Consider the following 13,824-nt stretch of genomic DNA (forward strand, 5'->3'; position numbering starts at 1 on the left):
ATAAAACAGATTAGGTAAAAACAGCTTGGATGTTCTGACTCGGCTGTATTTTCATTGGCAAATGAAGCACGATTGTGGTTTGAATGAAAAACACTTGGTTTCTGTGGTAATGGAGGTATAATCTTATTTAAAGTTGCATGCGGCAAATGAACACTTCTGATATAAGAACAGCAGTGCTTCTATTTTTGATTTTTCCCGTTATACGTATATAATTTTTGCCCTCTTAATGTGCCCTGTAAATAACCATCAGTGAGTCAAATGCCGTAATGGGGAATTAGTTATCTAAATATCCCAAATAGCTCTGCTTATCCAGAACCATCTTAAACTAATTCTCAGTAAATATAGAGTTCACAGCTTATTCAAAATACTGTATCTTTATTAGCTTGAAAAAGAAATCTTTATTAGCTTGAAAAAGAAAAGAGGGATAAGAAGGATAACGATAATTTCAAGGCGAGATCTGGGGAAAAAGAATGTGGCTTAATTTACTAAGTCATAATACTCATTATTACTTCTCGTACTGATTGGTACTTTTACCAACAAGAGTTACATGTCTGAAAATGTTATAGCCAAGAATATTTTAAAAGGGATTAAAACCAAAAAAAATATTTTTCTTTCTTAATAAAGAAAGATACACATTTTCTGCAATAAAGAATTTTTACCTGTTGGCCATCTTCTTAACATTGTACACTAAACTGCAAATACCCAGATTAATGAACTTCCACATTTCATTCACCAAGGCTAATGAAGGTGGCCTTGAACTTAAAGCCCAGATGTAGGTGAAAGAGCTTACTATATTGGATTTTTAGAGGTTTGATGAGTTTGATAAGTCCCACTGGTAATGTGCATGTCAAGGCAACAAAAAAGGGCAGTACAGCACTCAAATACAAGAAAATTTCTCATGTCTTAACCCTATAAAGACCATGTAAGTAAGCCCTATTGTGGGATGACCCCCACATAGGACCTGATTTATTAAAGCTCACTAAGATTAGAGGAAACTATTGTGGTAGGACCTGAGAGATCAAGCAAACCTGGAATGAATTTCTTTAAAATCTTTTGCTATTAGTTTTCAATCCTGGAGCAAATCTGCTGGATCATCCAGATCATTCCAGTCTTGGAGAGCTTTATTAAATCAAGTTCATAGTAGCCAGAGGACTGAGCGTTGGCCAGTGTCTAAATCTAATTAATTCACCCATAGTTTTTTGAATAATGTAATAAATTATTCAGCCACCCCCACTTTTAGATCTCTGCAACATAATGGCTAATTATTTTGAAACCTATTATAATAACAAGGAGGGCTAAACAGACTTTTGGAGAACCTCAAGGAACTTGCACCTCAACACTCCAAATATTTATATAGGTAAAACAGCTCCCATAAGTATTTCAGTAGTATATTCAGTTGTCTGCCTATAGTTACCTTTAAAGATATGTAGACATTTTTTTCCATGCAAGAAGCTGTAATGATTCACATTCCATTAAATTTTTTATACCAGTAAGATGTGATGGTTTGATAGACATTTCATGACATTTAATTCCAAGGAGAGGCCAACCACAGCTGTATTATTGGGCAGCCTATGAGCCAGAGTAAGCCCCAATCATTGGTTGGCATTACAGGAGTTCTTTACCCTTCAGACACCAGGGAAGCAAAGCAATGATGCAGATCTCACATTATTACTTTAGTGTCTGCAGGAGCAAGAAAAAAAAGCAAAGGAGGAAAAGAAGCAAAAACAGCAATAAACTTAGTTCTACTTACAGGAAAGCTTGAACAAGCCAGTAAATTTAAGTCAAGTAAAGATGGAAAAGCTCTTTCGCTGTATATTTTTAGTTTACTGCCTCTCATTTGCGGTTGCTGAATACACCATTAACAATAACTCCTTGTTGTTGAGCTCTATAGTTGCAGTTGGTATTGCTGCCTCTGGCTTTACGGAGCTAACAGATGAAAAAAATACAGCAGAGCGTTAAACCATCTATTCATTGACTCACCCTATTATCTGAACTGGGAGCCATGGTATCCGTCATCCAAGATCCAAACCGTGACCCCGAGGCACGTATAGTGATTGGGTTACTGACGCCAGTGAGTTTGCCACAGCCTGAAAATGAAAAAAGAAGACGGTGAAGTGAGTTTGTGCTAATATTTATGGAAAGAGATGAATGTTATGCTTCTCTGAACACTGTCTAGTGGTAAATGATGGTGTTTTGATGACCGTTAGATACTTTTCCTGATTTATTTTAGGCATTAAGGATTTTTTACTTTATGTGAAACCTCAAATGCTAAGAAGTAATTTTAACAAGCATCTTCCAATAATATAAATCTTAAAATTGTAGGTGCTTTCAAAACTGATTCGATGTTTTATATGTGAGCCTATTCACACCAAAATGGTCCCTTGCTTTGGGTTAACCCATGAGCGATCATAAGCTTTATGTCATTTGTCAATGCACCTTGGTGTTAAGGCAGCCCATTTGTTTGAAAAGGTTGCAAATACACCACAACACGGTGAAAACTGAACACCATTTATTGTAAAGCAAGAACACCACAACACCTGGTACATTCCATGAGTGTGTGTTAGGAAACAGGCATTGCAACATACTAAGACAGATAGGTAATGCTTTCTCTGCATCACTTGGATGGAAGTAGGTTTTTACCAGAGCTCCAGTGCCTGTATAATGTTTAATCACTGGAGATAAGACCCATGCTTTTGTATGAAAGCAATGGCCTCACTGCAACATCATCTACTATATCAGATCAGTAGCCAAGGAATCTCACAATCCCTTTTAATTGCAGAGCTAAAGGTACATCGTTTTCCATTTGGCTGGTGGTTGTCAGGAGCAGTACATGACTTGAACTGCCTCTGACAACCATAAGCTAATGGGAATGCTGCCCTCCGTGCAAGCAGCATATTTGATTTTAACATCGTCATGTAGTCTCATGGAGGGTTTTCCATTTCCAAAATCTTAGTTGTAAACCTACATTCTTTAAATATGTATAGAAGAGACATTAAACCAAATAACTTCACAAGCAGTATAAATCTGTGAAGGATATGTGGCCAGATGTGTAGGACAGACCCTTCTCGGTATTACCTGCTAGGATTATAAATATAGAAGGGAAGGCAAAAGAGGTGGCTATGTAGGGTTCTTCAGCAGGATGAGGTGCAAAAAAGACAGAATCAGAACTTATACTGTAGGAGCAGTTAAAAGGTCAACTGAGGCAGTGCACTTTGGCCTTTTTGTCTTCAGTGCTAGAACTTTGTCCCAGTCCCGGTTGGAGATTTTTAATATTTATAAGAAACCTCATTTACATCTAATTGCATTTTACAGTTTTATAGACATTTATACTTGTTATTACTGTTTACATATGATTTATGACTAATCTCCCAATTATTGCTGCTGTTGTTTTTATGTAGCACCAAGCAGAACATTTCATCAAAAGCTTGTAAAAATGCCACCTGGGAGAATAATTCTTGTTTTTTGCTTCATTTTATGAGACTATGCGATCAAACAAGCTGCAGCCCTTCCTAGCCACTGTCAACAGTAACCTGTAACCCCTGAAACGAGCTCATCTATAAAACCAATTACAATAGCTGGTTTTTAAATGCTCCGATGTTCTAATCATATTGTTTGACTTCTGCCTTCCAATTAACTCAGACCTTGCTCGAGTGGGTTCATTTCCAGCTGGGTAGCACATAAAAAAATAATCTACTTTTATCACATTAATATTTGATGTTTCTCCAAGTCTGAAATGCTTTCTGAAAAAAAAAAAGATTTGCAGAGCATAATGATGGCTTTTTATTTTAAAAGTGGACGTTAATTTAATGTGACCACCAAGGGCATAAACAAGTGTTTGACGGTAGAACATAAAACATACTAGACTGACAGAGACCTAGAGAGTGGGGTCTCCATGTTTTACCTAAACCCTAACTACACGTTCTGCCAAAAATTCTGTGATATTGGAAAAAGCCAAATGCACCTATTCTGAAAAAGTGAATTGAACAAGTCGATCTGGTGAAACAATATTGCAAAAATTTAGCCTCAATGCAATTTTAGAAAAATTTGATAAAATTAGGGAATTTGTTTTAGAGATAAGAAGAATATAAACTTGTGATGTTTTGATTACATACAACCGTGCTGCATATGTATTGGGTAACCATATGCAACCAATGTGTGTCTCAGTGTGTTTTCTATTAGTTACCTTTTTTTTAAAAAAAATGCTGCTTTTAGTTCCACAATGCAAAGTCCTGTGCTGATAGAGCAACAGCCATACCACTAAGCAAAGTGATCTCATACAGATTAGTCTGACCACCTCAATTTTGGAGAGATGATTGCTGGATCTATGCCTAGTGTCTATTGCACTGTACAGTCCCATTTAGACACACCACAAATTAGCTGTAGCAAGGAAGTGGAGATTAGATCTGTAAAATGGAGATTGTGACTTAAATATTATATTGAAATATTCATATTGTAGATGTTCATTGGTGGTAAGGCACATACTATTTGTAGTGTGATTTAAAGTTTTATATACTGTTGTTTACTAAACTAGGACAAGTAATTGGTAAACTTTTTACATACCCAACTTCTGCATGCAAGCATGTAAGCGGGCCTCCAGAATCATGACTCGTTGTTGCAGTTCTTCGTAGTCGTAAGCCCCCATCTCCTCTTGTATCAAAAGTAGAACATTGGAGAGGTTCCTTACCTCCTCTTTTAACTGGACAATCATCTTGGTGTCTGATTTGTATTGGTCAAGAACAGGGATCAAAGGTAAAAGCTGTTTCATTTTGTCTTTTAGCTCCTGAAAAAAAGAAAGCATATGGTTACTTTGGAGGTTATACGATAGACATGCTAAACATTAAAGTGGAATTGTACTCAAAAAGCCATGTTATAGTGAACATTTAAAAATGTTATTTTTTCCTACAAATATTCATGAATGTCCCTTGAAAAAAGCAGAGCACTTTCTAGGTATGTGATGGTGCCTATGCACTCCTGTGCCTACATCCTCATAGCTGTATACGTATCTTCAGTTTTTGAAATCTCAAGCCATTGCTGCTTCAGAATGTTAAGCTCATTAGGTTTGGAGTGTTGGTGAGTTTATGATGTCAAAACTTTTCTCCTCACGGTTCTTTTTACTGTAGGCTCTGATTTGAGGAAGCAAAGCCCCATCTATACCAAATTGGCCACCTCCACATATTCACTGCAGAATGATGCTTTGTATAAGAAAAGAGCAATTGCTTAAAGACCATGGTAGTACTGTCAGCTAGTCCTTTGCCCCCTGCTTGTCTTTTTTTATAGGCACAACTTCAAGAGTCCAGTTCCTCTTTAATAAAAGAAAAGAATACTAATAATTCCGAACAACAGATTATTTTAGCTAACATATACAGATAATGGCTAAAGAAATCCTGACCTGCCTACAAGTGCCTAAGGTAAAATCAGAATTTAAGAGCAGGCACTATGAGGACTAACACAAGTACTTTAGGTAGTTAAAAAATAATTTATTGGCCTAAGCCCAATCTGTACACAGTGTATTAATGTCCTTGTTAATCAAGATCCCGTGCCATCCATGCCATGCAATTTAACCTATAGCCAAAAGCTAGACAAGCCCACTGAGGCTCTGGCTATTGACGACTTATTTATAAGGGTTGGGTTGGACCACCAAGAGGGACAAATCTTGAATCCCAATTTCAGTGTATTCTTTATGGAGTTAAACTGGGAACCATGGAACCCCTTCTTGTGGGCACTGTCTGTTAAAAACATGCTCCTTGAGTTCAGAGTCCTCATGCATTCTGGACTAATAGGGTCATTTTGCATTGTGTGGTGCCAAGATGTTGCAATGTGTGAGCATGGTGAGAAATGGGGGTGGAGTGGCAGTATGGGAAAATACTAGGAGGATGGTTAATATTCTGAAGTTGGACTTTATTATAATTATGGTAGAAAGTTAAAGCCTAATTCAAAAATCTATATTAGTATCCAATGTCCTCCACAAGGTAGGACAGTATTTCAGTATGTTGATACTTGGCACAGTTTTTAGGACAGGTCAGGTTTATTTTTAGGTTATTCCCCACCCCACATTTATTACAATGCCAATATTTCACAGCTAGAGATCCATTAAGAAACAAAGAGTTTTGATTTTTTTTTTTACCCATATTGCAGACCTCCCCTGAACGCCTCACTTTTAATTGCCTCAGTGTTAATAATACATGCCAGAATTACAGCAAACACACAACATCAGATCATTTCCAGCCTATGTGACAACCTATTTGGGGTAACTAGGAATTTGTTGTGAGGCTCACAGTGTCATTTAGCCTGTAAATAAAATGTGCTGTGATGCAGGATGTATCTGCACTTAGAACATAAAGTATGAGAAGAACAGATTTACCAGATCGATATTAGTAATAAAAATCCACTATATGGTGCACACAGCAGAACAGATAGAAAGACGTTACACATGCTGAAGCAAAGGAAGACAATTCCATCGTATTTTTTTTGTCATAGGACATTTGTTAAAAAGAAAACCAAGCAAATGAAACTGTTTTAAAAGGAATCAAAAACCCAATAAACAGTAAATGGCTTTCCAGGGTGTGACGAGATTGGATTTACAATGCTCTACTGGACTTTTGTCACTCGATGTGGGGTTCCTCTCAGTAGGGACATTTCACGCACTGCCATAATTACTATAGATTGTTTATAGAAAAGTGTGAGAATGAAAAGGTTTTGCTGGATACTCAAAAACTCAAAGCTGTATTTAAAGCCTGGTATTGTTTGGTTCTCTGTCTGAAGACAGAACCCATTGCCTAAATGGGCACCTGTCCTACTTAATAAATACTGTGGCTAAAGTTTTGTTTAGGGCACCTATACCATTAATTTACACTTGTTGAGCATCCAATTCCAAAATACTATAACAACCTCCAATCTGGTAAGATTTTTCAAGACATTTTGGAGTGTGTTCCCAATCAACCGAGTGAGCATTGTAGAGGTCAGGTACTGATGTTGGACACATAGAGCTTGCTGTGCTCTTTCAATGAAATGGTAGGCAGCCAAAACAGTCAGTTCTTGAAGGTGATAAAGCAGAAAAAAAAATCTGAGCAAATTTGACAAAGGCCAAACTAAGACATCTACATACAGTAACTGAGTCAGAACATATTTAAAGTGGCAGGTCCTGTTGGGTGTTCCAAATATGCAGTGAATAAAGTGATCCAAGAACAACTAGTGAGGCAGTGACGGGGTCATGGATACCCAAAGGCATCCATCGATGCACTATGAATGGTATAAAAGTCTGTCTAGTGCCATGCGACAGTAAAGTTACTGTAGCACCTATTGTTGGAGACATTTTAGAGATAAAAGGGACCTACACAAAAGCAGACAGGTGGATTTAAATTTTCGATATGATGATTTTAAAATATTCAAATATATTGATGCCCCTGCAGTGGTGGATGACAAATCTGCTCTTTATTCTACCTCTGTCCACAAAACCAATGATACAATTCCTGCATTTTTTTCATATAAATCATTATGGTCCATTTTAAATGGACATGTCACCTAATAACATAATGATATCAGACAGGAGTGTACATATGTCACATATACTCTTGCAAAATCATAGAAGGCCTGCTTCTGCCATGCACTTGTATATGTATATCTAAAACATTTTTAGAATAGTAAAGGGTTAATTTACTGTTATCTCTGTCCTACTGGAGAAAATTCTGTTCACTTTATGTCAAAGAGCAGAAAATGTACATACAAAGTGGGGAAAATCTTGAGGAGGATCTTGAGTGCGAGGCATCTAGTAAAAATACCTAATTAGATGAAAATAATTTGCTATGGTATAAGGAGAAATACGTTCATAGGTTCAAATCTGGCAGCTCATTGCACCTTTATTGTCTGTCACTGAACTTCATTGTTACAAACAGAGTAGTGAATCATCCTAAGGCTGGGTACACACATGCAATATTTGTCGTTGGACAGGATCTTTCACAATCCTTTCCAGCGACTAATGACTGCACCATGCATGTACGAGTGCTGTACATACAGCATCATTCTGCTCTATGGAGAGGGGAGGGGGAGAACGATGGAACGGCACCCTGCTGCACGCTTTCCCCCTTTGCTTCCATTAGGATCGTTCGTCATCCATCGTTTGTGGATCCACCAGGACGGTCGTTCAGACGATGGACAACAGGCGCTGTACACACACCAGATCCCCGTACGATATCGGCCCTGAGCCGAGTATCGGACGAGAACTATTGGACCTGTGTACGTAGCCTTAGGGTGTCAAAGACAACAATGTCTACGAAGAAACTCAACTGATCAATGATGGTTAGGGTTTTAAAGAATGGTATGATAAGGGGTTACAGATTTTTTGTATTGTGGTTGTCCTGCACAAGAACTGGAAAGATATAGGAAGCAAAATGTGTTATTAATCCGTACTTTCCCCTCACAAACTATTCAAAACTTCTAAAAAAACACGTAGAGGGCATTTAAACAGAGTTCCTCTTTAATTCTATTGAAGTGGTTGTCATGCACTGACCATGAGGAGCTACATGGCACCCCTCACGACCAACGAGGCTCTCCGCATGCATATCAAATACTTGAAAACAAAATTAATTAGAAGGAGCCCAATAGAACCACTTGTTCAATTTAAATATTGCAAGATGTCCCAGGCTTAATGGCTACTGGTAGTCCAGCTCTCCCTTTATATCTTTGGGTTCAAGAACCTATGAGCTTGGTGTGTTCAGATTTTAATATATCGAAAATGTGATTGTATTATGATACAGTTCTATCAGTCCTGAAGAAGCTTAACTGGCGAAACGCGTTGAACACTGTTTGTGACTGGCATAAAGTATATGTTTTGTTATATGTTTCTGGGGTTTTAGCAGTACAATAAATCATGCTTTTTAATGAAACAGTATGTGTGATATAGCTTATTATTAGTGCCTTTTCTGTAGTAAAGGAAAAGTTGAAGTAAAAAGGTAGAGTTGGAGGTGTGGCACCAAACATTACACTAGTTTATTAATTTCAATAATAAAATGTACAATATAAATAAAAGTTAAATTCCTGCAAAAAAAGCCTCATTATTAATCCCTTTCAATTATAACAATAGGGCTTTATGATTATTGATCATTTTATGAGCGGTGAGCTGCTAGAAAATCTTTCCCTACCCCGCAAAACCATCAGTGTGAACAAGCCATGAGTAATTTGTCTCGTTGAAGGAAAATAGGTGAAAGAATAATCAGGGTCAAAATGGACACTTTAATCACAATTATTCCTTCCATTTTTTTTAGGGTTTTAAGACCTTTCCTGACCCCCAAATGAAATATATTTAGTTTTTATATATACTTTTACAGAAAAAAAGAAAATCTGTCCTCCAGATTCAAGATGCTGGCTTTCATATTTTCTCTGGGCCAACCCTAACCTTTGCTGACACCAAAACATCTTAGATTTGTTTGTAGAAAATTACTTTTTGACTGGAAGGCAAACATAAGGGAAATAATTAAACAAAGGACAAAATCAATGAACAACAGGAAACTGGAGGACAAGGCAGTAAGAGCTCCAGCAGGGGCTGAAAACCACTTTAGCTAGTTCAATAAGAATAAGTCTTTTCCTTCTCCAGGATATTTTCAGTTATGTCCTACATGGGCACAGAAATGTTATTGAGCTTATGATCTCAGTTATTGTCTAGACATACCTGGAGCTAGAATAAGTTCCCTACCAGGCTGTCGTCAATATTGTTTTTGTTGCAATCAGCCGCTGTGGTGCTTTTTAAAGATTCAGCATATTAAGCATCTAAATTGCATTTGACTAGCACTGTGGCATTACAATTTTAGTCACTCACTGTTCTACATTTGAGTCATTTGTTCAATGTGTGGGAATAATTTAAATTGTTTTATAACGCAGTGCAAGTGTTATTAGGGGAAGTGTATAAGAATGACAAACACACACATATATGGAGGCGTTGGTACACAATTTCCCCTCTTCTTTAAACTAGAATTTTGAAGATGTTTTACATAATAAAAATTGTTCAATGCATCTGACATATCAATATTTTTTTTATTGCTTGCTACCCATATTTTACAGATGATACCATCACACTGAAGTATTAGGTGCTTAGTACTTCTCCAGTAAGTTTGGTTTTCAATCTCTGGAAATTGTGATGTAGGACATTCCACACTAAAAATTATGCCTTGACACCTAAACCTAACCTAGCTATTTGGCGGCTCCTAAAATGTAATCCTTTCTTAACCCTTAACTCACTTCTCTGTAGCTGAAGGCACTATGATGCAATTCATCATTAAAGTTCAAGGTTGAAACACCAAAGTCATTCTAATGATGTATTTTCTCAGCGGATCAGCTCGCTCAGCTTTCCCATTCCAGTAGACACCATTCCTCTAGCCTACTAAGATATAAAATAGATGTAAACCTTTGTTTACATCTTGGAGGAGGGTAAATCAGGGTGAACGACTAAAAATATAATTTAAATGACGTTTGGTGTGAACTTAAACATGAATAGCTCCAAAGTGCCTGCAGCCATAAAGTTTAAAGTGGATTATTTTAAAGCCTTCTTACCTTGGGGAGGACCAATCTACATTACTGAATACTGCTAGGTAAAGACAGGTTTAACATCAAGAAGCCTATGTAGACTCTGCCAACCATCCACCCAACATGGATAAAAATTGAAGCATGGTGGAGGAGTGTAAAAAAGATATGTATAGGTGAATTAGGAAGAAGAAGAGATTTCAAAAGTTACAAAGCTTCTTCAAGTAAATAAAAAAAATGTTCTGAGCTCAATGTAGATAATTAATAGAAGACACGCTAGTACTGGCATTTGCCAAAATCTCTGATAATAGATTGGTGTCACTTAAACTGACATGAGAAGCACAAATTGCTCATTGCTCATGGAAACCTTAGCTATCTCCAGTGGAACCCTGGTTGAGACACACTGACATAAAGGGTAGAGAGGCGCTGATGGGCCGGATGTCAGATTGTATAAATAGGTGATGAGGCTTGCTGCCTTGGTGAGCACCAGATAAATGCACAGAAAAAACTGCCCTGCTAAAACAGACAAAGCCCTCATAACTGTAAAATTGCTGAGCAGGGTGTTAAACACCAATCACTCATTCACTTTGGAATTGATGACATGCCTTGTATTTTGTCTTTAATCAATACAGAAAGTACATGATTAGTATTTTGCCTCTTTTGGTGTAAAAAGGTCAGAGTTCTAGGATAATTGCAACCTGAACATTTTAATTCATTTTAAAAACAAAGTGGCTGAAAAAAAGGAGATAACTTGATTTTTGTAACAATAACTTACAATCCGACATGATGCAATTGTGTAAGCTCAGCGCTGTAAAGGTCAAAATAAATGAACTAGAACAAATAGAAGTTAATTAGTATTTCTCCTTGGCCAGCAGACACAAATGGACAGGAAATTCTTTAATCGACCCATTCTTGATTTACCAAAAACAAAAAAGACACTGAGATTCTTTAAGCTACAAAAATAAAAAATAAATCAACAAAGGGTCATAAAAATAAAAACTAGAAGGAAAAATAGGATATATTGTTTGATTTGATGTTATAGACTGAATCACCCTAAACAGGTGAAACTTGGTTTATGTTACCAACATTTTTCATTTCCATTAACCATAATGTATATGAGCAGTAACACCTCACTGGCTGTTTATATGTTTTGTTTTTAAGCAAATAAATCTACAATTTATTAACTAGAAAGTGTTTTTGCTTATCTCCAGGACAGGATTAGCCGCAAGATACCATGGCTATTGGGGACAGTAATAGTGATTTGTGCTATCCAACCTTTACTGGTATTTAACTAATGCCTTGTTGAAGAACTAAAATGGAGTAGTAATAGTTAAGCTCCCAGGTCATCACAAGTGTGAAATCACATCAGCCATTGCATAAAGTGGAGGTTAAAGGGGAATGGGCAGCAGATTTGCAACTGAGGGCTAATCACCAAAGGATCCAGCTCCTGTTTGCTGCCAATGCAGGTTATATATGATGACCCCCCTATTGCATTACATTATAGAAAGAAGCACATTGGGCTCAGTTTACTGCATAAAAAAAAACTCAAATTATCAATCTGAAGTGGGTGATTTATAATAGGAAGCTTTTATTCAAGTTTGAATAAAGTGTTTTGCTTTTTTACTAGTACACTGTTCATGAATTGAAAATTTGTCCATGAACCATATTGCCTTAGAACTTTTATTTTTTTCCTAATTGCTACTAGCAATAGAAACTAGTAAAATCCCAAAATAATCCTCTTAAAGTGACTCTGGCCCAGTTTAAAATATTTTTTTTCAACAGCTGCAAAAGAAGGCTTTTAATACATGATTGTCCCAATTCCTATACAGTTAATCATTGCAGTATTGAAGAATGCCCCCTTTACTGACAAGTGAAAAGAAAATATTGGTGCAAAGGGATGATTTATAAAGGCATATTATGATGGATTCCTATAAAAGAGACGTTATTTCTGCAAAAATAAAGGCACTATTGTATTTACCCCATTCAATGGCAATCAACCAAGAGTACTTCCACCATTAGGAATGAATGAGCTGGCAATTACCACCATTTACCAACAGTTTTACTACTACCACTGCATTTATAAGTGGTGATCAGCATGATTCCCAATTTTGATATCATCAGATAGCATTCTCCACTTTAAAGGTAGATGCTACAGGCCACAATAAAAGTAGAAGCGTTGTTTCAAACACTTTGATCACATCTTTGAGCCACTTAAATGGTAGCATACACAGCTGCAATGAAAGTGAACAAGCTGGGTACGCCACTCTAAAGATTAAAATGTGATTAGCACGCCATTCAAGATAAGCAATCCAATCACTGATTACTACAAAAATTTACAAAAGCAGGTAGATTTTCAGAAAATCAAAATAAAATATAGTCAGGGAATGCAGTTTAAGGAAATCACTATGTTTCATGCTAAACTGACTAGGCACATGTTCCCACATCACCCCTAACCATACCCCAACTCCAGCAATTTGGATAACTGATACTATGTTTAGTGGCTTCGCAACTTAACTAAAAAGTTGGCAGGTGGCCTAAAAATGTGTTTCATGACTTTACTTTTAGTTTGATTTACAGAAAAAAATGTTTTCACCTGTGAAATATTCCTACAGGCCCCCTTGACTTCCCAGCAATTTTGGTAACAATATCATGTTAGGGTCTTTGCAATTAAACTTTTTTACTTGTGAAAAGAAGAATTTTTAGTCAACTTTTTGAAAATCGCCTGCCCATCCTAAGCCAATACTGGAACTAGGTAGGAGATCAATCTGCCCAATGTTAGCCCTCCCTAGTCTAGCAATATTATTGATGTGCGGGGGGCTTACAAAAGGCTAGTACAAAGACAGACTAAAGTACTACTTTAAATGCATTTAAGTACTTGTAATGAATACATAAATTGAGTCTTTTATGTCTGCTTACACTTAGATTTTAACAGCTCAGATTTCACTACAATTTTGAACTGAATCAAGAAAGCATTGGAATGAATGGAGCCAAATTTATTACATCATTAACACACCACAGGCTTAGTTTATCTCTTTTTTTTTATTTTAACTATACACAGACTTGATAAATAATAATACAAAAATAATGAGTGCTTAGATGATATGTCCTGTCCTGCCTTTCACAATAAATTTAAACTTGTTTGGAAATATCAACTACCCATTGGTAAACCTACTCACTTACACCCGTATCTTCAACCTCTTATGAGAACATAATGGCTGAAATGGTAAAAACAAACAAGGCTTTAGGTAGAGAACAGGGGAGTGCTTTGAAAGTTTGTGGCTGCAACATCCATAAGCAAAAACACGGGACAAT

At 36.7% G+C, this 13,824-nt stretch overlaps 1 protein-coding gene across 2 annotated transcripts in view; it reads right to left on the minus strand.

Moving 5' to 3' along the window:
• Positions 1 to 13,824, minus strand: part of OLFM2 (olfactomedin 2) — a 184,795-nt gene that overhangs the window by 17,666 nt on the left and 153,305 nt on the right. For both annotated transcript variants that reach the window (XM_072399648.1, XM_072399649.1), the window contains exons 4-5: positions 4,561 to 4,780; positions 1,981 to 2,087 (exon numbers count right to left, since the gene is read on the minus strand). In XM_072399648.1, coding sequence (XP_072255749.1) covers positions 1,981 to 2,087; positions 4,561 to 4,780 — 327 coding nt within the window. The remainder of the gene's footprint in view (positions 1 to 1,980; positions 2,088 to 4,560; positions 4,781 to 13,824) is intronic.

Source organism: Pyxicephalus adspersus, chromosome 2 (genome assembly GCF_032062135.1).
Source record: "Pyxicephalus adspersus chromosome 2, UCB_Pads_2.0, whole genome shotgun sequence".
In the NCBI taxonomy this organism is placed as follows: domain Eukaryota; kingdom Metazoa; phylum Chordata; class Amphibia; order Anura; family Pyxicephalidae; genus Pyxicephalus; species Pyxicephalus adspersus.